The 26564-nt window shown below is 40.1% G+C and overlaps 1 protein-coding gene across 2 annotated transcripts in view; it reads left to right on the top strand.

The window, feature by feature from the left end:
• Window positions 1-26564, top strand: part of UVRAG (UV radiation resistance associated) — a 303565-nt gene that overhangs the window by 158089 nt on the left and 118912 nt on the right. For both annotated transcript variants that reach the window (XM_063093326.1, XM_063093327.1), the window contains exons 9-10: window positions 23727-23811; window positions 26221-26308. In XM_063093326.1, coding sequence (XP_062949396.1) covers window positions 23727-23811; window positions 26221-26308 — 173 coding nt within the window. The remainder of the gene's footprint in view (window positions 1-23726; window positions 23812-26220; window positions 26309-26564) is intronic.

Raw genomic sequence — 26564 nt, 5'->3', positions numbered from 1 at the left:
TAGGGTTTGTGATGAAAAGTCTGATGTTAGCCTGATTGGGGCTCCCTTATAGGTGATTTGATGCTTCTCTTTTGCAGCTTTTAAGATTCTCTCTTTGTCTTTGAGTTTTGCCAATTTGACTATAAGATGTCTTGGAGAAGACCTTTTTGGGTTGAATACCTTTGGGGATCTTTGAGCTTCCTGAATCTGAAGATATGTGTCTTTTCCTATATCTGGAATATGTTTTCAATGCAATCTCCTTTTTCTTCCCCTTCTGGAATACCCATGACTCGGATATTTGAGTGCATAAGGTTGTCTGATATCTCTCTTATATTTTCTTCAGTGTTTTTAATTCTTTTTTCTTTTTTTTTTTTAATCTGCCTGTGTTATTTCAAACAACCCATCTTCAAGTTCAGAAGTTCTCTCTTCTGCTTCCGCAAGCCTGCTGGTTAAACTCTCTGTTGTGTTTTTTATTTCAGTGAATGAATTCTTCAGCTTGGCAAGCTCTGCTACATTTTTTTTCAGGGCATTGATTTCCTTGTACATTTTTTCATTCAGGTCCTGTGCTTTTCCTCATTTCATCATGTTGTCTAGCTGAGTTTTCTTGTATCTCATTTAGTTTCTTTAGAATTATCACTTGAAATTCCTTGTCAGACATTTCAAGGACTTCTTGTTCTATAGGATCTAGAGCTTGAGAGTTATCACCCTTTGGTGGTGTACTTTCTTGATTTTTCATATTTCTGGTGCCTTTCCTTTGATGTTTAGTCATTGTAGCAGGTGATTTTACGGTCCACTGGTTTGACACTATTGTCTGTCTAGGATGCATTGGTATGCCTGCCTCAGTGTCTGCTCAGTTGGCCACTAGTGCCTTGGGTGCCTGGTCACCTCGGGACTTGGGCCTCTCCGGGGAGGTGCCTCTCTGGTCAGCATGCACTCGGCCTGGCTGGGGATGGAGTCGGGCGGCTGTGGTGAGTCCTACCTGCTGGGTCGCATGCTGGCACTGCAGGGCGCATGGTCTCTGCGGAACTTCCGCTTCTGTAAATATATTTAAATTTATTTTCAACTTGTTGCTGAGAGATATACATTGATTTTTTTAAAGTGATATTAATTATTATAATATTCAAAGAAAAATTCACTAGAAACCTTATAGATAGATTAGCAATTAAAAACATTTATTTTAATTAAAAACATTTATTTTAACATTTACTTTTACGTACTCATGAGGTGCATGTGTTGTTTCAATACATGCATGTACCGCACAATGATTCACTGAAGGTATATAGCATAGTTTCTACCCATTAGTCTACTTCTTCTCCTCTTCCCTGTCCACCCTGACTTCCTGGCCTCTGGTTACTATTATTCTACTCTCTACTTCTTTGAGAACTACTTTTTCCTTTTTTTTTTTAGATTCCACTTATGAATGAGATCATGTGGTATTCCTCTTTCTGTGCCTGACTTACTTCACTTAGCGTGATGATTTTCAGTTCCATCCATGTCGCTGCAAATGATAGAATATCATTTTTTAAAATAGCTGACTAGTGTTCCATTGTGTGTGTGTGTGTGTATATATATATATATATATGCACACTACAGTTTTTTTTTTTTTTTTATCAATTCATTTGTTGATGGACATTTAGATTGATTCCGCCTCTTGGCTATTGTGAATAGTGCTGCAATGAACATGGGAGTGCAAGTGTCTTTTTGATACATTGATTTCATTTCCTTTGGGTATATACCTAGTATTGGGACACCTGGGTTGTAAGGTAGATCTATTTTTTAGTTCTCTGCGGAACCTGCATACTGTTTTCCACATTGGGTGTACCAATTTCCGGGAACAATGTAGGAGAGTTCCTTTTCCTCTGCGTACTCACCAGCATTTGTTATTTTCTGTCTTGTTGATAAATAAGCATTCTAACTGGAGTGAGACAATAGCTCATTGTGGTTTTTATTTGAATTTGCCTGATGATTAGTGATGTTGAGCATTTTTTCATGTGCCTTTTTGCCATTTGTATGTCTCCTTTTGTGAAATGTCTGTTCAGGTCCTTTGCCCATTTTTAAATTGTTTTGTTCGTTTTTTTGCTGTTGAGTTGAATTCCATATGTATTCTAGATATTAGCCCTTTGTCTGTAGTTTGCAAACACTTTCTCCCATTCTGTAGGTTGTCTCTTCACTTTGTTGATAGTGTCCCTTTGCTGTGCAGAAGCTTTTTAGTTTTATGTGGTCCCATTGTGTATTTTTGCTTTAGTTGTCTGTGCCTTTGTAGTGTCACTCAAAAAAGTTTTGCCTATTCCCATTTCCCCTATGTTTTCTTCTAGTAGTTTCATAGTTTGGGGTATTAAATTTAGGTCTTTGATTCATTTTCAGTTATTTTTGTGTATGGTGAGTCTGAAGGTTAATTCTAAGTGTCAACTTGATTAGATTAAGGAATGCCAAGAAACCTGGTAAAGCAGTCTTTTCAGATGTGTCCATGAGGTGTTTCCAGAAGAGATTAGCTTGAGAGCCTGAGTGGACTGGGTTGGAAAGATCCTCCCTCAACGTGGGTGGGAACTATCCAATCCTCTAGGGACCTGGAGAGAAAAAAACAATGGAGAAAAAAGGCAAATAGCTCTCTCTGTCTATTGGAACTGGGATATACTATTCTCTCCTGGGTCTGTGGACCTCAGAGCTTGAGACTCTGCAGCTTTTGTGTTCTAGGACTTACACCAAAGACACCATTGGCTTCCATGGTTTTGAAGCCTTTGGACTTGGACTGAGCCACATTTCCAGCATCCAGTTTTCAGACAGCCTATCGTGTGACTTCTCTTCACAATTGAGTGAGCTAATTCCCCTAATAAATCCCCTCACATATATTTATAACATATCCTATTGATTCTGTCTCTCTGGAGAACCCTGACTAATACAGTGAGAGATAGGGGTCTAGTTTTAATCTTCTGTATGTAGATATCCAGATTTCCCAGGACCATTTATTGAAGAGGCTGTCCTTTGCCCTGTGTATATTTTTGCTGCCTTTGTCAAAAATCAGTTGGCTGTAAATGTGTGGGTTTATTTGGAGGCTCTCTATTCTATACCATGGTAAATTTGTCTGTTTTTATGCCAGTACCTTGCTGTTGTGGTTACTATAGCTTTATAGCATATTTTGAAGTCAGGAAGTGTGATGCCTCCAACTGTGTTCAAAATGATTGCTTTAGCTATATGGGGTTTTTGTGGTTCCATACAAAATTCTAAGATTGTTTTTCTGTTTCTGTGAAGAATGTCATTGATATTTTGATAGAGATTGCATTGAATGTGTAGATTGCTTTGGAAAATGTGGACATTTTGATGATATTGTTGTAGTGTGTTACAGTGAACTCCGAAGGAAAGGCAGGACACCGAGGCTTGGAGCAGGAAGCAGGGTTTATTGGTGTGCCGGCACCAGCTCAGCGGACTCGTGTTGCAGAGCCTTGAATGCAGTGGGGCTGTTTCTTTTATACCATAGCATTCCTGGGTTTTTTGCAGCAGGGCAAGGGGGTGACCTCATATGGTGATGTCTTTCTACCAGGTGGACAGTCCTGGTTCTGATAACCGTTACAGCTGGGCTGGCATGATAGCAGGATGGAGCAAAGTACTGCTGGGCATGTCTGATAACAGGGTGGGGGTCCTGTTTCAGTTAGCCATTATAGTAGAGCGGGGCACAGCTGGGCACGCATGAGTGCCTCAATATCAATTGTTAATATTAGTTAAAGCCCTACAGCTGTAGCTCTTGCTGTGTTTATTTACATTATAGTTTAGTTACATTATAACTAAACTTAATTAAGCTAATTAACTTCATTCGTTTAGCATAATATTGTCAAGGTTCATCCATATTGTAGCATGTGTCAGTATTTTATTTTTTTATTGCCAAATAATATATTTAATTATGTAGTTATATCACATTTTAATTATCCATTCATCAGTTGATGAACATTTGGGTTATTTCCACTCTTTGGCTATCATGAATGATGCTACTGTGGACATTCATGTACACATTTTTGTAGGGACATGTGTTTTCATTTCTCTTGGATACACCTGGAAATGGAATTGTGGTCATATAGTAACTATTTTTAAGTTTTTGAGCAACTGCCAACCATTTTCCATAGCATCTGTACCATTTTGCATTACCACCAGTAGTGCATGCCAGTTCCAGTTCCAGTATCTCCATATCCTCACCAATACTTGCTGTTATCTCTCTTTTTTATTTTAGCTTCTTAGTGTGTGTAGAGTGGTATCTCATTGTAGTTTTTATTCACATTTCCTTAATGACTAATGTGCTTATAATAGGTGATTTTTGTATATTTATTTTATATCCAAGGAACTAATTAATTCTAATAATGGTTAGATTCCTTTGAATTTCCTATGTATTCAGTGAACTCATCTGCAAGTAATGCCATTTTTATTTCTCATTTCCTAATATGTATGCCTTTAAAAATTTTCTCTTGCCTGATTGCACTATCTGGGTATCCAGTACAATATTAAATAGAAGTGGTAACAGTAGATATCTTTGTCTCATTTTCAGTCTGAGGGCAAAAGCTTTCTATATTTCACTATTACGTATGGTGTTTATTATAAGTTTTTTGTGGTTCTTATTCTGTGGTTTACCATTTTCAGGACCTTTACCCATTTTGTCATTTTTGTGTTAACTATTTTTTAATGAATTTGTAAGAGCTCAATCTATGAACTTTCATTTCTTTGCCTTTCCTTATCTTCTTAAAAAATCAGTTTTATTGAGGTATAATTTACATGCAATCAAATTAATCAATTTTATATATGCAATTTGATAGGTTTAACTAATGTATTCAGGCAAGTAACTTGCCGCCACAATCAGTGACAGAGACCATTTCCATCACCCTAGAAGTTCCCTCTTGCCTCATTGTAGTCAATTTCTTCCCCCACCCTGCTGACTCTTGGAAACTACTGATCTGTTTTCTGACATCATTTGCCTTTTCTAAGACTAGAATCATACAATATATACTTTTTTATGTCTGGCATTTTTCCACTTAGCATATGGATTTGGGATTTATCTGTGTGGTTGCATGTGTCAGAAATTCATCTCTTTTTATTGCTGAGTAGTATTCTACTGTATGTATATACAATCTGTTTATACATTTACCTGTTGATGGACATTAGGTTTGTTCCCAGTTTTGAGTTATTATGGATAAAGCTGCTGTAGGTATTCAAGTACAAGGCTTTCTGTGGGTGTATTCTCTTAATTAAGTAACTAGGGGTGGGGTTGCTGGATGTATACTAAATGTGTGTTTAACTTTATAAGAAATTGCTAAGCTGTTTTGCATTCCCACTATCTAAGTGTGAGAGTTCGATTTACTCCACATGCAAATGTTTTTAATTTTAGCCATGCTAGTGGATATGTAGTGGTTTCTCATTGTGGTTTTCACTTGTATTTTCCTGATAACTAATGAAGCTAAGCATATTTTTGTGCTTATCTGTTATATGTCTCTTTCCTATATGAAATGTCTGTTTAGATCATTTGAGGTAAGTAACTTATATTCACTTAGCCAATTGTGAGAAATGCCCTCACCCGTCCAGTGCCAAAGGATGGACTCAGAGACATGAGGTACAGTGAAGCAAGACTTTATTATGGCCTTATAAGGTTCAGGTGTCTGAGGGACAGGCACGTGGAAAAGGGCTGTAGCAGCAATTTATTCCCTAGTACGCAAGTCCCTCCCCCCACTTCCTCATTGGCTGAGTACTACGGGGTGCACAATCTTCCTGAACAACAGCTAAAATTTATTACCCCCTTGCATGGAATTCCTTTGGGGGCTCAGAACAAGTCCGTGAAAAAAGGCCTGATTAAGCCCTGTGAAAGGAGAAACACCAGGGAAGGAAGAAAACCATGGGGGCTAGTAACTAATTACCATCTCAAGGAGAGCTCTTATCTGTTAAGAGACCCTCTGGGAATAGGCTGGACCAGTCAGACAACTTTTGGGCTGGGCCTGAATCAGTTAAAACACCCTCAGATAAGTTATTGCTGATGAATCACTTAGATTATTTTCTTACACCAATGAGAGATGATACATGGAATGCATGTCATTCTGTAGGCTATATAGTAAAAAGATGGGGAGATAATGTTACTGGTTGCGTTTTTGCCTGTTATGATACAAGGAAGTCCCATGATGTCTGTCAGCAGACTATAAGCAAGTGAACCTCTGAAGTGTGATTTCTGTCCTCTAAACCATGATTTCTATAGCATTAAAAAAAAAAAAAAAAAGACTGAGGTGTAATAATAATTGCTTGTATTTATAGAATACAAGCTTGTATTTATATTTTATAGAATACAAACTTGTATTAATTGCTCATGTGTATAGAATATTAGTGCTAGACGATGTCATATGTTTTCTATTTTTTATCTCATTTGGTCTTTGCTAATAGTCCCATGAGTTAAAGATATTATTATCAACCTAATAATAAAGATATTATTTATTATTATCCAGTTTACAGATGATGATTTGTCCAAAGCCACATAGCAAGTTATATGCCCAAAGCCATGTAGTAAGTTGTGATGGAGTCTGTGTTCAAAGTTTCTGGTGCCTAACTATGCTGCAAAGGAAGATTATAGGATTTTGTAGGTATCTGTTCTAGTGTTTTAATTCTGACAGTCAAGTCAGGTGCACATTCTTATATCTCTGCTTTATTATGGAGAGCAAGTATGGTAATTCTCAAGTCAAATTTGTATTTGCCATGATGGGTTAGAATTGTTGACTTTCAACACTGACTTTGTACTTCAGGAGCCCTATTCTCACTTTTACGTATGTTCTTGAGACAAGAACTATTTTCATTTGTCTAAACTATTAGAATCATTAGAAGGTTAGGATCTAGTGTTGACACTCTGGTCTCCACCTTAAGTAGGAGAAAGAGTGCTGCTGTTGGCTTCATTCTTATGACCATTGGGAATCTCTGTAGTTTGTGGTGATCAGCATTGGGGAGTGGGAAAGATACACATAACCAAATACATTTACTAGCAGATATTTACCTCCTTTTTGGGGACCCCTGTTCTTCATAGAGGTTGTGCTAGGTAACCAGAGATGTATTTATTGTTATATATTCTATTCTAAACATTCTATTGTATGTTTGTGTTGAGTATTAGTCTTGTACAGTTACATGAATGTACTATTTAATGCAAGTTAAAATATTTTAGAAGCACCTGAATCACTGCTATTTGCTCACATGAAAGGGAAAAATTACTTGTGACTTGCATTTGCAGCTTTGATTTAATGTGTTTGCTAGGCAGTAGTGAAAAGATTTGCTAGTGTGAATGTTACTGGTGAGTACTTACGTATCATGACTTTGGCACTTGGTGCTTATATAGGCACTTGGTTCCCGAGCCCGAGAACTTGGTTAGGACACAGAGTCAGTAATATATGATATTTAATCTTGGCTTTGGTGCTGATTGTTCTGAATGACCATAGAGGAATTACTTCTGCATCTTTTTATACATCTGTTCAGTAAGGATAGCTGCTCATATGGTGCCATTGGAATTAATTTGTATAAACATTTGGAAGAAACCAGGTGCCTATTATATATTTTATATTTTTGTTTGTAAAAATTCATTGCAGCAGGATGATTTATTGGAAAAAGGCAAAAAGATAATTTCTATCCATGCTGCTGACTTGCTGAGTGGCCACATAACTCCAAGGGGCCTCATTACTCCACACCCATAAATTTTCCATTCTTATACCTCAAAGGCAGTGGTTCTCAACTTGTGGTCTGTAGCAATTTCCAGCTGGGTCATGAGCTGATCTTTTCAGTATTAATGTTTATATTCTCATTTCTGGAAGATATTAGTAGTTTAACTTATAATGTTTAATGAAAAACAGATTTCCCCTCATTAGTGTCTCAAGCCAAGTAACCTTCCCATTAACAGTTTCTGTGTTGTTTTACAGGGTCTTTTGTCCTAACTCAACCCCGAAATCTTTGAGAAGCAATACTCTATCAAAATTAGTTGGCTGGAAATTTGGTTCAAAAAACGGAATGAAACATTGGTCTTAAGGAAATGTGTTCATTAGGATCTAGGTGACTTATAAACAGATGTTGATAAAAATCCAAGAATATTTCACTGGTGCCTGGGAAGTGATGTTAACTTTATAAAAGCAGAGTTCTCCAATCTTTGTAGGAAGAAGTTACTTTTCAATGCAATTATTTTCTTGATAGTAAGCATAGTATGTATGTCTTTCTTTACAATTAGGAGGTTCTTGTACAATGATTATCATATTTGATGCTTAAAGCATCCCCCAAAACTAAGGAAGGCGTATGTTAACTTCGTTTTATGTATGAGGTACTGGGAAGGTAAATGACTTGGCCAGGAACTCATAGACTATTGAGAACAAAGTTGAGATGTGGACCCAGATCTTTTGACTCCAAATTCTGTGCTTTTCTCACTATTCCATACTGTCTAGAATCTTGCAAAGTACATTGATTTGAATCCCACATAAATTCTATGAAGCAAATAACTTTTATTGAAATCCTGTAACATATTTTAGTTATGGTATGTCATTTAGTTCTTAAAGTAGTCCTAAGGGATAATTTTTACTCCCTTTTCCCAAATGAGGAAAACGGGGGCTCAGAGACACTTCCCAAGGTCACAGTGAAGTGACAGATCCAAATTCAAATATAGGTTTCTCTGACTCCAAAGTCTGTCTTTTTTCCACTAAACAAAGTATTATTACTGTTTTCTATAGTGTGTGTCCAACAGGTAAACTGAGAGTTTGCTGTTTTTCCATTTGGCCTGTAGACCATTAGCTAAAGATCTTTGTTCTGCTATATTCCTTTTTGTTACAGGATGGTTAAAGTGAATTTTCCCCCAAAGATTGCTTTGATTTGGTATCACCTTAATTAATTAAAAGATCTGGATTAAAGATCTGCCATTTTCTCAGTTTGTCCTTACACAAACTATTCAACTATTGGGGTTTTATAAGGCTGTGCTCTAATCAACTGAGCTAACTGGCCAACCCAAGATAATCCTGTTGGGGTTTATTTCCTTCCACAAACCAACAAAACAAAATGAATTCTGAATTATACAGTCCAGATTTCTTCTAGTGCTAAGATTCTGCTTATCTCAGGAGGGTAGGATTGGTAAAAAAGGATGGGAATCTGTTCACCTTTTTTAGAAATCTCTTTGTTATTCAAAGTTTAATGCCAATGATATATTTCCTGGCAATAAAATATACCAAGAAGAAAAAAAAAAAAAGATTCTCTGACCCAAGTGTGCCTGTAGGTGTTGACATATCTGTTAACTGGATAGCCATTTGTTGGGTAAGTCCTATTAGAATTCCCTAACTAGCCATACTCTTATCCTTTCTTACTTAGATTTTTCATTTCTTTTTGGTAAACAAGAACAAAAACAAACACATTCTTTTGGTGACAGTGTGTAGAAGACAGAGGTCAGGTATGTCAGATTTCATTGCTCAAATTTGAGGAAAGAAATTCGTCTTGGTAACTTCAGTGAATAAAAGTTATTGCCAAAATAATAAATGTTTTATATGAGGTCCTCATCAATTATGGTAGTTTCTTATTGTCATTTTGCAAGAAATTTGAGTAATTAAGGCGATCTATATATGTAGTTTGTTCTATTTAATTAGCTTCTGCTTGGTCATTAAATTATAGTGTTCTTTTGGCCTGCATCTCAGATAAAAGAAGAATTGTACAGTATATTTAAATTGATACTTTAGTTTCTATCCAAAGGTCATAGGTTTATATTTGAAGTTATAAAGACCTCTCACATTGTAAGGCCACTTACGAAAAATTATTTCTCGCGATTTTTTAACTAAACAGATATTTATTTGAAATGATGCCAAAATTTAAATTTTATTGGTCTGTATGTGTTCTGATTTTTTTAATAGTAGCCATCTGACAGAAATTTCTAAACAGGCTTCCTTCAAAATTATTAATATCTGTCTTTCAAAAATTTCTAGAGCTGAGGACAATTTTCCTCTGGGATTTATGCTATTAAAGTTTCCTTACTGTTAGTTGTAAGCATTGCATGCATCTTGTGAAAGACAGTAAGCTCCAGACAATTTGGGGTGGGGGGCGTGGAATGCCAGAGGGGCAAATATGGGTCCTAAGCAAACTTCAGATTTTACTTTCAAATTATTCAGTTTCCATATATTTGTAAATGATTTATTCCAGTAATGTCTTAATTGGATTATAGGAAAAACAAACTTCATATTTTAATCTCCCCATTTTGCAATGGAAGGTATAGATATGTAGAAATATGACACCTGACAGAATTATATTTTAGTTTGTCATAATTTTTTCTCCACTCATTCCCAAAAAAGCACTGGAAGTGGCAATTACAAAAAATATGTTTACAAATTAGTTGGTTCAACATAGAGGTAAAAAGAGATCATAAGGCATGTAAAGGGAGTAGGAAGAGCATCGGTATTTGTGTGTACGCGTGTGTGTGTGCGTTCAAAAATTCATTTATTCATCATTTGTGGAACACTTACAAAGAAGCAGACACTGTGAGACAGGATCATAATGACAGGTGTGATAAGTATATGACAGAGAAATATAGAGGGTATTATAGGAACACAGAAGATAAGCATATATATATATATATGGAGAAGGTGAGACCTCCCAGGTAAAGGGAGTAGTTTAAACAGAGGCATGGAAATAGACTAGGGGTTGCAAGTAATTCCAGTAAAGGAAAGTAATTCCTTCAGCTAAGGACTTATATCAGTAAGTGTCCATAGGAGAGGCTAGAGAAGTTAAGGAACTTTATACTGAAAAATTTGGAGATAAAGACAAAAGGTAGATAGGAATACAGTACAGAGTACAGACTAGATGTATATTTTAGTAAGTTCTCTTTGACTGCACAGTTGAGGGTAGAGAATTGCCAGTTAGGAAGTTATTACAGTAATCTAAGCAGTACACAATTAAAATCTAAACAGATTGGAAATGTAGAGGAAGGAGAGAGTGTATAGGTTCAAGAGATAATTAGATGATAGATTCTGCTATTAATAGCTTCTTGAATTGGAGGAGAGAAGAGAGAAGGGTTAGTATAGCTTCTAATTACTGGTTTGGCCAACTGGCAGGATGGTTGAACCCATTCAGCAAGACGAATAGTAGGAGAAGCAGGTTTTGGCATGAAGAAGGAAAAGGAAAGAATTAAAATTTCTGAAATTTTGGTCCTTAGCTAGCAGGTGAGACAATAAACAAGAAACCAGCAAATAAACTAGATAGTGTTGGATGTGGCAAGTATAGAAACTACTTACAGTAATAGAAGGTGACTCTGGGAGAGCATTTTTTACAGATTGCTCAGAAAAGGTTTGCGTAAGGAGCTCAGTCTTGTGAGATAAGACCTAGAGGCCAACAGGGACAGCAAGTGAAAAGGCCTGGATGGAGGAAGAGCTTGGCTTGTGGAATAAAAAAGAGGCACTGCATTTGGAACATAATGTGTTAGAGTGGTCTGAGATGGGGTTGGAATGAGAGGATTCAGAGTACAGATGAAAGTATTTGCCTTTCCCCTTGGGCAGGAGTAGAAAGCTGAGGGCCGGCCCGTGGCTCACTCGGGAGAGTGTGGTGCTGAGGAGTAGAAAGCTGAGAAAATGGCACAGGGGCAGGTGAGTCTACTACCTATAAGTGGTAGGAAGGACTATGAAAGAATCTTTCTGTTATTTCAGGATAGGATGAAGTGAGGTCATTATCCAATTATTGGATAGGAGAAGGTTTAAGGATTGTAAGGAATGTGTAGAGTAGTCATCTCTAAGAATGGGAAAGTAAACTAATTAGGGAATTGTAGTAGGACTGCTGGACATTGTGCCTGTTTGTGCTTGTGGTTATTATTTTAAAGTAAAATCAATCAGATCAGTTATGTGATTTTTCTCTACCCACTTAGAGCTTCATGGGGGCAGGCACAGAGAATGCAAATATTGAAAAAAATGAAATTATCTCTATTTTACAGATAAGGAAAGTGAAGCTCAGAGGAATTGAGACTTGTCTAGAGTCTTGAAAGTAGCATATGTAGGATTTCAACCCAGATTTTCTCTGATTCATAAGCCCATGGGCTTTCCAGATTTAATCAGCCCTCCATATCCATAGTTTCACATCTGCACATTCAACTAAGTGTAGATCAAAATTATTTGAAAAAGAAAACCAATAAAAGATACAAATAAAATACATTGTAACAACTATTTACATAGCATTTATGTTGTTAGGTATTGTAAGTAATCTGGAGATGAAATAAAGTATACAGGAGGATGTGCATAGGTTATATGCAAATACTATGCCCTTTTTTGTAAGGGCCTTGAGCATCCTTGGATTTGAGGGTGGCTGTTTTTGGAATCAATTCCCCAAGGATTAGGAGTGTGGTGCTTCCCACAGGATGTGCCTATTGTTCTTAAGAACTGAAATTAGCTCTGACCTCAGCAGTCTGGCCAATTGTGTAGAGGTATGATAACTATCAAGTGCTTTCCATTGCCTGTTATAAGGAAGCCTATCAGTTCTTTAAGGGGAAGAAAAAAAGTTCTCTTAGCACCAAATTCTGAGGAGAATTTAGCATGCAGATTCTTATGTGCAAGATATTAAATATCATAATGAAATACAGTCAATTACAATTTACAGTAAGAAATATCTATTAACCCTTGAGAAGGGCAGCATCATATATCATAGGACAGAGAAGGCATTTTTGCAGAGAGGGAAGCTAAAGTAGTCCAAAATATTGTTTTTGGTTATCTGACTTGATGTAGAAAACTCAGCAGTGATAGTTTATTGGTTTTAACTGTAATTTTGACAGGAGCTGGCAATTAACCAGTCTGAGACCAAACTCTTGAGAGAAAGAGAGAAAGAGAGAGAGAGTGAGCGAGAGCCTAAAGATAGCGTGTGTTTTGTTTTGTTGATGGAAGCAAGATTCATATTCTTTAGCTGTTATATTTACAGGAGCTGTTATATTTACAGGACATTTGGTTATCAATAGTGTAGTGACTGACTTGCGTTCTTGCTGAACAGGCGGGCCATCTTATTAACAGAGTGGAACATCTGTATATGACTGGACAAGGCCAAATATTTCCAAAAGCAGTTTTGGAAGATGGTTAATGAAGCACATGAATTTGTTTTTCTGTCTCTCCCAATGACTCATTGATATGATAATAAAGATAGAAGCATGAAGAATAAATCCATGGTGATGGTAAAAACAAAAGAGAGTTCCATCAGTATAACAACCATTTCACCACAGTTCTCAAAGACACAAAGTAGACAGTACTGTTGTGATGAATAAATTAGAGAAAAACTGCAACCTAGAACACAACTGGAAATGGCTGTAGTGGGGGTTCCCTGTAGAGGCTTTAAGCTTGGAATTTCCATGTATGGGGACTAGGAACTAATTAGAGCAATAATTAGGGTAGATGGGCTACTGAGCCATTCTCTTTACATATCTGTAGTAAGTTCCTATAGTATCTGCTCTAGCTGCTTTCTAAACATAATGGAATCTTGACCTGGTTAGGTCCCATGGCATAAGCGTTTGGCATGGTAGAAAAGTGGAGCAGAGTCTAAAGTGACTGTGGACTTTTACAACTGACCCAGAGGAAAACATGAAAGGCAGCTTTACTTAGGAGTGAAATACCCAGAAATAACACAATCCCAAAGTAAAGTTTTCTTTATTTGACAGTTGTGGTAGTTTAAAGTAAAAGTACTACCTTCTCTTAGCATATACAACCTTACGGAAAGCTGAATTATCAACAGGACCTGCTCACTTATACTGAGCTGTCACTGAGGGGTGAGGCTTTTTATATAAATAAATTTTTACAGCTTCAAAGGGAACCTAAACTAGTTGTCTGTGCTAGTATCACTTATTCATGTATTTGAAGGGAGAACCAAGGGTCATCAGATATTTGAGGAAAATAGCATGAATAAGACCAACTTGAACCAACAGAATAGCTGACCTAAAAGAAACAGAAAATACAAAGAACAAAGAAGAGCTTTTTAAAAAAGTAATAATAATATCCTCAGATTTGACTTCCAGTCTCTGCGTAGAACATAGAAAGCTAGAAGGAGTTTCACTTCTACCCTAACAAGAAGCAGCTGGATAATGTACAAAGTCATAACTTTTCTTGAATTTAGCAGAAAACTAAGATCTCAGGGCAACCAAGTAGCCTGAGGTACAAGGAAAGACAGGTACCTCCAAGGAGAGACAGTATGGGAGTACTAATTATCAGTGGTAGAACATGGGAAGAAGATGGGGCCACTGTATAAGAAGGTAAAATAATTCAGCTGAAGCTTTTAACAAATTGCTAATGGTCAAGTGTGGGTTAGTATGAGACTATAGCAGATATAAGGCAGTTCACCCCTATTTGCAGTTTCTTCTGCATGAAATTTTACAGCATGTTACAGCCATGTTACAGCGAACTCTCAAGGAGAGGCAGGACACCAAAGCTTGTAGCAGGAAGCAGAGTTTATTGATGCTGGCAACTGCTCAGCGGACTCGTGTCACAAAGGCTGAGCCCTGAATGCAATGGGGCTGTCTCTTTTATATTGTTACACTTCTGGTTTTTACAATGGGGTAAGGGGTGACCTTATATAGTTATAACTTCCATTTAGGCAGGAAAAGTTCCTGGTCCATTAGTTGTTACAGGAGGGCGGGAAAGTCAGCGGTTGCAGCAGAGCAGGGCACAGCTGGGCATATATGATAGTGGGGCAGGGTGCAGTCAGGAGAGCAGTCAGGGGAACATGGGTTCCTCATTCCCTTCTTTGATGCATAGACTGTGCCCAGACATGGCTCAGTCATACAGCATCATTATTATGACTTTTGGGGTCCTCCGGGGCTAATGGCTGGTATTGCCATAGCAAGAACATTTTGGCTATTGTTTTTCATTCTTTTATCGCCTCCAGGGAAGATACGATTGTGCATATTACCAGAGGCAGCAGGCAAGGGAGGATGAGACAGGTGCCCATTATGAAAAGGACCATAATAACAAGGGTTTTGAACCCTCTAAACATGTTAAACCAGCCTCCAAAGAGGTTTCCTGGGTTCTAGTCTGACCATTTTTTGTTCAGGGACATGAGCTGATTTTCTTATTTTTGTGGCTATGTCAGTGACTGCCTTTTGGTTGTCAGCTATTTGTAAACAGCAGTCTGAAGAGTTCAATTTTCCATAAACTCCTCCCTCCTCTGCTAGGGGTAGTCTAATGCCAAAAAATTTTGATAAATGGTTCTTCTTATTCGGGCTTGTTGGTTGGTCAGGAGTTCTAGAGCCATCGCAGTTTCATTGGTAATAATTTCTAAAACTACCTGGAGTCTTATGATATGGTTTAGCATGTAGATTGGGGTTCTGTATCCCCAGCTACCATCCTGAGCCCAGGTGGCAGGGTCATAATATTGTATTATGTGCTGAGGTGGCCATTCACGTTCTTCCCACATTTGTGTTCCCCTGACTCAATAGACCATTTGGGCCTCAGGTCATTGTGTAGGGAGATTCCCAGGTGGGGACCTTGCTTGTGTGGCAACAGGAAGAAACCTGGCTGAAAAATTCCTAGAGTGCAACATCCACTCCTTTTGGGGGGGAGATGGGAATAAGCCCTTTTCCTACAGATCCAGAAGAGCCCTTCAGGTGCTCCTCAAGTTTTAGGATCAGTAGAGTTCAAATTTTCCCAGTACTGGTTGATTTCTGGAATTCCGTGGAAGGGCCAAGATCTTGTATAATTTGTTAACTGGGGGTGTTTGGAGTCTGGTGTACAGGACTGGTGGTGGGCAGGCTCACTGGTCAGAGATTGAGCCCAGTAGTGAGTGGTGGCGCTAGGACACCTGGTGTGGGAAGTTTCATTTAAGGAGTACCCTTGTTGGCAAAGGTTTTTCCAACACATTGAGTGAAATTTCAGCCTTTTCTTCCTAGGCAGTTCTGTCCAATGACCTCTGAGGACAGGACCTAACTGTGGGGAGGGGTGGATGCCCATGGGACTACGGTCTCATTCCAGAGGAGGATTTCGGAAACCTCCAAGCTAGATCCCTTCCATGGCCATTCTTCACTCATTAGGGCTCCCCCACATACCCCACAGTTTGACACATTTAGGGTTTGGGCTATGTTTTCTGCAAAGTATATAAACAGATTCTGGCTGACTGTAGGCAGATTTAGGGTGGCCTTTTTAAGGGAGGCCTTGAGTCGGGTGTAGAGTCCCCAGTCTCAGCCTGGAGAGGACCCAGGGCTGGTGGATGAGGACGCAGGGCTGGTGAGGGGTTGAAGAATCCTACCCACCGGATCAGTTGAAGTGCACATGGTCCAGGTACTGCCGTCTATTTCATCCCCATCATTGACGATTGTGCACTTAGTTGAGGGTGGCTTAGGAGGGGGTTGTTTTGGGGCTATGGTAAGCCTGACTCGGGTGGTTTAGGAGGAGGTCATTTTGGGACTGTGGTGGGGCCGGCTTGCCAGAAGGAGGTCGGCCTCTATCCTCTTCATCTTCCCCATTCGTGGGGAGCCAAGGAGGAGTACCAGGGAAAGAGCTCAAGCTAGAATTAGGTTAGGGTTCATGTTCCCTCAGGGTATGGGAAGTATAGCTTGTCTGGAGGTCCCCGAACTTGTTAACAGGAGAAAGAGATAATGGGATACACACAACAGAAAAGTGAAACAAAGAAAAGTATCACCAGTCCCCAAAATCAAAGTCCAGCAAGTTTTGCAGGGACACAGTTTTTCACTGGGGATCCTCAGGCTCCTGCTGTGCGTAGACTAGTCAGCCCTCAGAGTGACTAGAGCAGGGCTGATGTCGTCTGGAGTCTCTGAAGCAGGTCTGAGTCCTTGTTTCTGGAGAATCAGCTTGCAGGGTAAAGTGGGGTGAGGAATGCAGTCTCAAGCAGTCGTGGCTGGTTTGCGTCTGCTGTGGTGTATCCACGGAGTGACCTCAGCTACTTTGACTGCAGTAGGGGTAACGAACAAGACAGTAAAAGGTCCCCTCAAGAGGGGTTTGAGGGGCTGTATATTTCATTCTTTTACCCAAACAGAGGTACCTGGCTTGTAGGGGTGGACAGGGGGGTTAAGACTAACTGGGAGTCATACTCCTACCCATTGGTGAATGGCCTGCATGGTTTTTTCCTAAGGCTAGGAGTTGTTGCAAGGTCACATGTCTGACCTTCATCAGATCACCTTGAATAGCCTTGATGGGAGGCCTTCTGTACAGGATTTCAAAGGGAGAGAAGCCCATGTGCTTGGTGGGGGTAGATCAGATCTGGAACAAAACCATGGGGAGGACTTTGTTCTAGTACAGGTGGGTTTTTTGGCAAAGCTTTCTGAGGTGAATTTTGTAGTCCTGTTCATGTGTTCGACCATTCCTGAACTTTGGGGTCAATGGGCAGTATGCAGATTCTAGGTAATTTTTAAATTCCAGGCTAGCAGTTGAAGAATTTCAGCTACAAATGCTGGTCCATTGTCAGATCCAATGACCAAAGGTAGTCCAAACATTGGGATGATTTTTTGCAGGAGTATTCGGGCTGCTTCATGAGCCTTCTCGGTTCAGGTAGGAAAGGCCTCAACCCAACCAGAATAGGTACACACCAAGACCAGGAGATACTTACAGCCTTGAGACCTGGGCATTTTAGTGAAGTCTACCTCAAGATTTTCGAAAGGAGTTGTACCCATGGCCTGGATTCCCGGAGGGGCACTTCAGTGTGATTTGGGGTTGTTGTGTGCACACACAGTGCATTGCAAGCAGATAGTCCAGATCAGACTGTCAAGCTGTGGAATGGAAGTAGCAGCCCAAACTGGTTTTGGACACTGTGTCCAAAATGGGAATCTTCATGGAAGTGTTTAACTACCTTTGGGGCCAGGGTATTAGGGATAACAATCCGTCCATCAGGGAGTTTCCACCATCCTTCCGGGAGAAGTGTTCCATTTTCTGTCTTGAGCCAGGTTATTTCCTGGAGAGTGTAAGTTGGGGTACAGTTGAACACAGAAGTAGGGAGCAGTGGGGCTATTAATTTTTGTTGGTCGTCTGATGTGGGAGGCAGGCCTGTGGTGGCTAGCGTGGCTGCTTGGTCTGCCTTGCGGTTTCCTTTGGCTTGTGAACTATTTCCCCTTTGGTGGCCTCTACAGTGCATGACTGCCACCTTTCTCAGAACCCAAACTGCTTCCAGGAGTTCTAGGAATTCTTCTTGGTATTTTACATTTTTGCCCATTGAGGTGATTAAGCACCACTCCTTATATAAAGCTCCGTGGACATGGAGGGTAGTAAAGACAAACTTGGATATTGTGTAGATGTTGACTTTAGTTCCAGAGGCCAGCTGTAGGGTACGGGTCAAGGCGATTAACTTGGCTTTCTGGGCCGAAGTCCCTTGTAGGTAAGGCCTTGACATTGATGGTGGAGTCGAGAGTGACCACAGCATATCCTGCTTGGCATTGGCCGTTGAAACAGAGCTGCTTCCATCTGTGTAGTACTCAACATTAGGGTCTGGGAGAGGCTGATCTTTGAAGTCTGGTCAGCTGGCGTACACCTCATGGATCACCTCTATACAAAAATGGTCTGATGCTCCAGTCCCAAGTGGCAACAGTGTAGCAGGATTGAGAGTTTTAACTGTTTCCAGATGTATGTGAGGATTTCCACATAACATCCCTTGATATCTAGTTAGTTGGACATTAGTGAGCCGGTAATGTCCTTTAGAATCCAACAAAGTGAGGGCAGCATGGAGCACTGGTACAGTGGTTTCTTGTCCCAGGGTTAACTTGTCAGCTTTGGCAACCAGAAGTGCCGTGGCCGCTACTGTCCAGGCAGCCAGCTTTGGACCACTGAGTCCAGCTGTTTTGAAAGGTATGCCAACAGGCGGTGCCAGGACCCCAGAAGCTGAGTTAGAACTCCCACCACAATGCCCTGTCTCCCGTGAATGTATAGAAAGAAGGGCTTTTCCAAGTCAGGCAGTCCTAGTCCTGGGGCACTCATAAGTGCCCTTTTTATGTCCATGAAGGCCTTTTGTTGAGCTGTTTCCCAGATCAGGGTTTCTTTCTCCCCCGCTTTGGTTGCTTCATATAGGGGTTTGGCCAGCACTACAAAGTTAGAGATCCAGATCCTGCAGAAACCGGCTGCCCCCAGGAACTCATGAATCTGTCTTCAGGTGTTGGGGGTCGGGATGGGACAGCCTGTTTGTGCTCTGGTCCCAGTTGGTGTTGTCCTTGGGAGATATAGAACCCCAAATCATTGACTTTTTTGTGGCATATTTAGGCCTTTTTCTTAGATACCTTGTATCCTTTTTCCCAAAGCAGGTTGAGGAGGAGTTCATTCCCTTTCATACATTCTTGGTGGGTCCTTCTGGCCAGCAATAGGTCATCAACATATTGGAGCAGAGTACATCCACTTTGTTTAACTGGGAAAGCCTCTAGGTCAGAAGCCAGGCTTGTGCTGAAAATGGTTGGGGAGTTCTTGAATTCCTGAGGTAACCGTGTCCAAGTTAATTGTTCTTGAGTCCCCTTGGGACTGTCCCATTGGAAAGCAAAAATGGGTTGACTCTGGGGAGCCAGTCTGATGCAGAAGAAGGCATCTTTAAGGTCCAGACAGGTGAATAAGCAGTGTCCGCAGTGATTAAGCTCAGAAGCGTGTATGGATTTAGGAATGGCAGGGTGACAGTTGCTTGGTTGACTGCCCTGAGGTCTTGTACTGATTGGAAGTTATTGGTCTCTCGCTTCTGAACTGGCAGTAGAGGTGTGTTCCAGGGGGACTGGCATGGCCTTAAAAGTCCATATTTGAGGAGTCTGTTCAGATGTTTTTGTGTCCCCTGTTGAGCCCATCGAGGGGATATGATATTGCTTTTGTCGACTGGCATTGTCCCTGGTTTCAATTCCACCAGGACCAGGGGAATGTCCTTGGCCAGACCTGGTGGGTTGTGTTCAGCCCAGACTCCGGTCACCTGGAAGGGAAGCTCCAGTAATGTTGGTGTCGTGGCCTCTAGACTAAACAACTGCCATTCTTCCCCCTGGGGAATGGTGAGAGACAGAATCTGAGCGTCGGAATCCCCCAGAATTAGGGACGTTTCTCTGGTCTTCGAGAAAGTTATTTGGGCCTGTACTTGAGGGATATTGGGCAGTCAGGCAGGTAGAGAAACTTATGAATGAGCAGTCAGTCTAGTCCCATAGGGATATGGTAGACCTGGATCTGAGGGCAGGATAGCTGGCTTGGGGGCCACATGTAGCGGTCACCTTTGGGCGTGAGTCTGACCTGGGACCAACATTTCTCTGGCCAGGAGAATTTGGCAGTGTTTTTCCATGCAGGCCTTTAGCCAGGAAGGTGGAGAACGAACTAAGTCTTCCCAGGAATCAATATAGGGATATTGGTCAGGGTGGCCCTGAGGGTCATTTCCACAGTGGCCAGTAATAACCCTTCTGGCTTGACAGATAAAGGAAAGGTCAAAGGACCCCTCAGAGGGCCATCCTACATTGACAGATGGCCAATCCACCCCACAGAATGCCCTGAGTTTATCAGGAGATAGTTTGACACCATAATCAACAGAAAAGCCTTTTTAAAAATTCCTCAGCATACAGGCAAAGGGAGTTTGTTTGCTAGGTGTTCCTCCCATGTTTTCCACCCATGATCAGTGTTGCAACAGACACTCAGTTCCAGTCATTTCATCCATCTCCGGCCGCTCACCTTGTGGTAATATTTCAGGCACCTCTTGGCCTTGGTGAAACGGTATAAACCTCGGTCAGGATCTCTCTTGCGAGAGTCACCCTTAGCCGTGTGAGGTTCGCCACAGAGCTGCGGATCGGGAATTCGCACTCAATTCGTCACTCAAATACAACCACATGCATTCATTCACCACCCTAAAACTACTGAAATTCTGACCTGAGAATGTGGTTTCCTCTGTGGAATGGAGTTCACCACCCAAAAATTACTGAAATCCTGACCTGAGCAAGGAATGTGGTTTCTTCCATGAAACAGAGTACTAAGGCATTCTCCCCTTTCGGAGGTGATCAGGCTCTCCTCCTACTCTCACGGGAGTAGAAACCTAGTGGGACCTAGCCTGACGGGCCAGACTCCCCTGGTCTGGTTCCTGCATCTCTTCAGGTTCCGTTGTGCTCAGGGTTTGACCTCTATGTTCACCCAGTGAGGCCTTTCCCACTCATGGAGAACTCTCCACTGGTGCCTGAATGCGGTCTCTGTCATTGGGTGTCCCGGGGGCCAGGACCGGTAGACATGGGAGGTGGTCGAGCCGCCGTCTCCACCATCCCAGGCAGTCCCTCAGGAAATGTTACAGCATGTTACAGCCATGTCACAGCGAACGCTCAGGAGAGGCAGGACACCGAGGCTTGTAGCAGGAAGCAGAGTTTACTGATGCCGGCAACAGCTCAGCAAACTCATGTCTCAAAGGCTGAGCCCCAAATGCAGCCGTGGTTGTCTCTTTTATATTGTTACACTTCTGGTTTTTACAGTGAGGTAAGGGGTGACATATGGTTATAACTTCTGTTTAGGTGGGAAAAGTTCCGGGTCCATTAGTTGTTACAACAGGGCGGGAAAGTCAAATGTTGCATCAGCTGTTGCAGTGAGCAGGGCACAGCTGGGCATATATGATAGCAGGGTGTGGCGCAGTCAGGAGAGCAGTCAGGAGAACATGGGTGCCTCAGGACCTCCATTGTATATTCACAAGAATGATTTAGAGCAGGGAAGGAAATCGAAGTATAAGTCTGGAGGAGAGGAGTGGGTACTCTTGCAAGAAAAGCATAATCCTTCTCTAAGAAGAAAAGAGGCTGGCCAGTTAGCTCATTTGGTTAGAGCGTGGTGCTGTTAACACCAAGGTCCAGAGTTCAATCCCTATATTGTCCAGCTGACCAAAAGAAAAAAAGAAGGAAAAAAGAATTACGGCTCTGGGGAAGAGCTGCTAACCCTGTAGTGCTGGCACACAGGTAAAAACCTGTTGTAGCTAGAGGAAGAAAAAAGGAAAGAAAAAATCCACTAACTTTTGGAAGTAGAGTAGGAAATTATTTTGGTCCTGGACTGTAAGAGGTCTCCTATCTTTGGGGAAGGGGCAGAATCACTTAGAAAGCTCTGCCCTGATACCAGGCATGCTTGGCTTGACCAGGACAACAGAGCAACTTTCTCCCCCACTCCCCAACCAGGTTAGAAAGCACAGCAACAAGTCACAGTTGTTTACCACTTGGAGAGAGGCAAGATCAGGGTGAGAGACCCTTACTTAGGTGCACGTTCACAGAGAATACCTAAATCTGAGGATAATACAGGATCATTAAGGAAAAAACTTTTGGCAGACTATCCCTACGCACCCCCTAAAAGGGAAAAGTTAAATAAATTTGAAGAATGTGGTAAACTGAAGATAACCATGGCAGCAACAAAACCCAAACCTAGCTCAATTCCTGATTGGATTGACTCAACCCCAAAATTAACAGTGGAAGAAGAGCCATGCCCTTTTCTGGGCATAAAGTTTATTCACCTCAGTCTTTATTGTCCTACACGTGATATTCAACATTCAATCAAAAATTTTGAGACCAAAAAAAAGAAACAAACCCATCACTATCACTACCATCACCACCACTACCAAAATATTGCTGAGAGAAGAAATGAACAGAAAAATACTCAGAAATGATTCAAAATATTGGGACTTTCAGAGAGAGAATTTAAAGCAACTATGATTACTATGCTACAGACTTTTGTGGGTAGGTGTGTTACCTAGTCAACAGGCTCGGCTGCCCTCTTACATTAAAGAAATGACCCAAAAGTCCAAAAGTTGATACAAGAATTGGAAGCTTTATTCAGATAACTAGCATGCTTAGATTGGTAGATTTAGTGCTGAGGTCCAAAGTCTGTATTTTGAACAGTTAACCTACTTTCTGTTCCTCCATATAAGAAGTATACCGATAAGTTTAGGGCACCTTTTTTTATTGGATCACAGTTCATGAAACTAAATTCCTTCATAAGATCTAAAACTTAGTATGTCAGGATCTAAGACTTCTTCTGTGCTGAGAACCTCTGGAGTTGTTATCAGGCCTGGTTGTCAAGAACATAAGCTCTCATTTTCTCAGAGTAGGATCTTAGATGTTAAAGAATTTTATGATCACAAAAATGGAGGTTCTAAAAGTTGATATAGACATAAAAATCAGGAATATAAACACATATTAATAATTACAATGCTAAAGCAAACACTTAAAGGAAATTAAATGTTCTGTAATAGAATTGGAGTATGTGGGTATCCAATGGAATATTCCTATAATTCACATCCATGGAGTTAAAGTTTATATAGCCATAACTCATATTATTTGTCAACATGTAAAAATGCTTGTGACATAATATGGTAAAATCAGAAAACGCATTTCCTGTACACTATGATTTTCACTAAAACATATTTATGAGCAAGGTGAAAGTTCATAAAAACTACTTATATTTATGAAGTATATTATAGTAGTCAAAATGCAGGTAATTTTTCCTGCTCTATTTTTTATACTTTCAGAAATTTTGTTATATAGCATTTGTGGTTGAAATGAAATTAACCACTTTTTTTTTAAAGTGAAGTCTGAATTTTGGAATCTCATCATGGTTTCTTAGTCAGCAATCCCAGAAAGCTGTAGGCAGACTCTTACTCTTTGGCTCCTGCTGGAGGCTGCGCTTGTGTGAAAATTGAACCAATAGGGAAATTTATTCTAGTTAATCCCCCTACAAGACCTCCATATTCAGGCCACTTTGCCTTTTAACTCATTCTATTTCTCTCTCATAGTCAGGAGACTGGCTCTGCTTTTTTGGTTGTGATTGAGCAGTCCTGTCTGCAATGTTATATCTGGAATTGTCTCCTCCCGTCTCTCTTTCTAGGAAGTGCATTTTCAGCTGAGCACCTCAAGCTTCAACTCCAGAAGGAATCCCTAAATGAATTGAGAAAGGAATGCACTGCAAAAAGGTAAATGCAATACTGAGAATAATTGCTGTCAGTGCTGAGTTTACTGTAAGGATGGGGGAAGGTAGCATTCTTTAAAAATTGCTGGTATTAATTTATACTCCATACACCTCAGTGCCATATTAATTTATTCAACAAATATTTATTAAACACCCACTATGTGTCGTGCACTGTGCTAGAGGTCAGTTGTGAAAGCTGCTTGTATGTAGTCACAAGCAGAAACATGAACACTGTTCTTCTAGTTTCCCAGGCCATAGCATCATGGCTTAATGTTTGAATCATCTTCTCCTCCTGTCTTCTACATGCAGTGTAGCTGATAGTTTTTTTATTCAATAATTTTCTCAGATTTACTCCTGCTTCTTGTTAGCTCATTCAGATTACCTCAACAGTTCCTACATATCTTACTAATGTCAGTCTCTCCATCTTTCATGTCCATCCTCCATGTTGCTATCAGACCATTTTTACCATATTTTTTCTCTTCCTAATATGGTGATTTATTTGCCTAACTTTCAAAATAGCCTTGACTCAATTAACACTATATAATAGTAGTTAATTTTAGTCTCTCCCTCCTTGACATCTATTTGACAAATGCTAATAGTGTTTCTCCTTATTTTTTTCAACACATCCTAATTCATCACAACCTCTTTTCTTTTGCTTATCTTCAGTCACTTTTCCTGGAAAGTCTTCCTGTCCTGCATTTTTCTTCAAGAAACCTTAGCAATTGAGGATTCAAGAATGTTAACCCGGAAAGAAGCACAGAGATCATCTATTTCAATCCTCTCAATTTGCAGATAGGAAAGCAAGGCTCTAGGAAATTACTATTTGTTCACCTCACTAGCAAAGCCAGGACTAGATCTGATTGTCTTTAGTGCTGTTTTAGATGGGAAAAACCAAAGTGTTTTTCCTATTCTCACATATCACTCAAAACAACACTTTGACACCAGATTTTCCAGCAGACACCAGCTGGATGTCCTATAATCTGATTCAATTCTGACACTATCTACCTGGGGAGATAGCATCAGATCCCACAGGTTAAGGGCTCAGTTGCATGAGAACACACCCTCCCCCCACCCCACCAGATGCCAATTGCAAGCCCCAGGTTGTTACCTGTGCTTCTGACTGATCTGCTATAAATTGGGGTTCCCATAACCCTTTCTTGAGTTTGATTAATTTCCTAAATCAGCTCACAGAACTCATTGAAACACTTGTGTTTACTGGTTTATTATAAAGGATATTACAAAGGATGCAGGTGAACAGCCAGGTGGAAGAGATGTACAGGGCAAGGTATGGAGGAGGGAGCATGGAGCTTCCTTGTCCTCTGGGCACGCTCTCCTCCAGGCACCTCCACAACCTGGAAGCTCATCAAATATTGTAACTGAAGAGTTTTTATAGCTCTTGATCTCTAACCTGCCTCTTACTCGTTTCCCAGAAGTTGATAGGTGGAGCTGAAAGTTCCAACCCTTTAATCACTTGGTCTTTCTAGTGAACAGCTCCATCTTATAGTCACCTCATTAGCATAAACTCTGTTGTGATTAAAAGGGACTCATTATGAACAACAAAAGACACTCCTATCACCTGGGGAATTCCAAGGGTTTTAGATACTCTGTGATAGGATCTGGGGATAAAGACCATATATGTATTTCATATTATATCAAAAGGGCTCTTTGCATTATATCATAACTTTTCCATTCCACTTTGACCTAAGGTTTCACCTAAATTTCTTTCATTCTTAAATTGTTAACACAGTTAAGTAGGCAATTTATTCTATGGGTATTTCTTCTATGTTGGTCATATTTCTTAAATAGCTCAAGAGAAGAGCTGAGTCATCTTATGCTACAACATTTTGCTTATTCTTTTTTACTTTATTATTTTTCTAACATTGTAACAGGTTGTTTTTTGAAGTAGTCATAACATGTAGTTGTGAGTGAAAGAATACTTTTTTTTGAGGAAATGCCATATGGATCTTTCCTAAAATCAAATTGGCCTCATTAAATATTGGTTATGAAACCTTGGTCAGCTTACTCAGCCTCTCTAAATCTTGTTTCCTTGTTTATAAATGGGTATAATAATATCAACCTATTAGAGTTGTAATAATTAAATAAAGCCACTTGTAATGCTCCTGGCATTTAGTAGTAGGTGCTCAGTGAATGATTATTTGTACACTTCACCTCTCTTAGCATGGTGCTGGGCACACACAACAGCCCTCAGTATATAGTTAGCTTTATTGATAGTATTTGGAGATAGGTCAAGACTCATGGTAGCTATTATGCTTACCCCTACTTCTGAGTTTCTGTGGCCTATTACAAACCATTTAATCTTCCTCTGCATTAATTATGTGGAAATAAGTGTTAGAAAGCATGCAAGCAATTTTTTTTTCTTTTTTTAATAAATATACTTTCCTTTCTTCATTAGAGAACTCTTTCTGAAGACTAATGCTCAGTTGACAATTCGTTGCAGGCAGTTACTCTCTGAGCTTTCCTACATTTACCCTATTGATTTGGTAAGTTTCAGATTTTTTGAAAAGATTTTTCTTCTTGAACAGATGATTTTTGTTTGAAATTTCCCCTCAGTGAAAAAACTCATTGCTCTGTTCTTATTTGTATGCTCTGTCATGATTCGTTCAGGAGCTAATATTTATTTAAAAAGTAGATTTAGATTTAGTTGGCCTTAGATTCCACTATATGTTTTTTATATCAGTTTGGTGGTAGGGTGCAGTTATCTGAAAGAATGCCAAATTATTTCTAGTTTCTTTAGGA

The sequence above is a fragment of the Cynocephalus volans genome, chromosome 4 (assembly GCF_027409185.1).
Source record: "Cynocephalus volans isolate mCynVol1 chromosome 4, mCynVol1.pri, whole genome shotgun sequence".
Classification (NCBI taxonomy): domain Eukaryota; kingdom Metazoa; phylum Chordata; class Mammalia; order Dermoptera; family Cynocephalidae; genus Cynocephalus; species Cynocephalus volans.
This window is presented reverse-complemented; position numbering and strand designations above follow the sequence as displayed.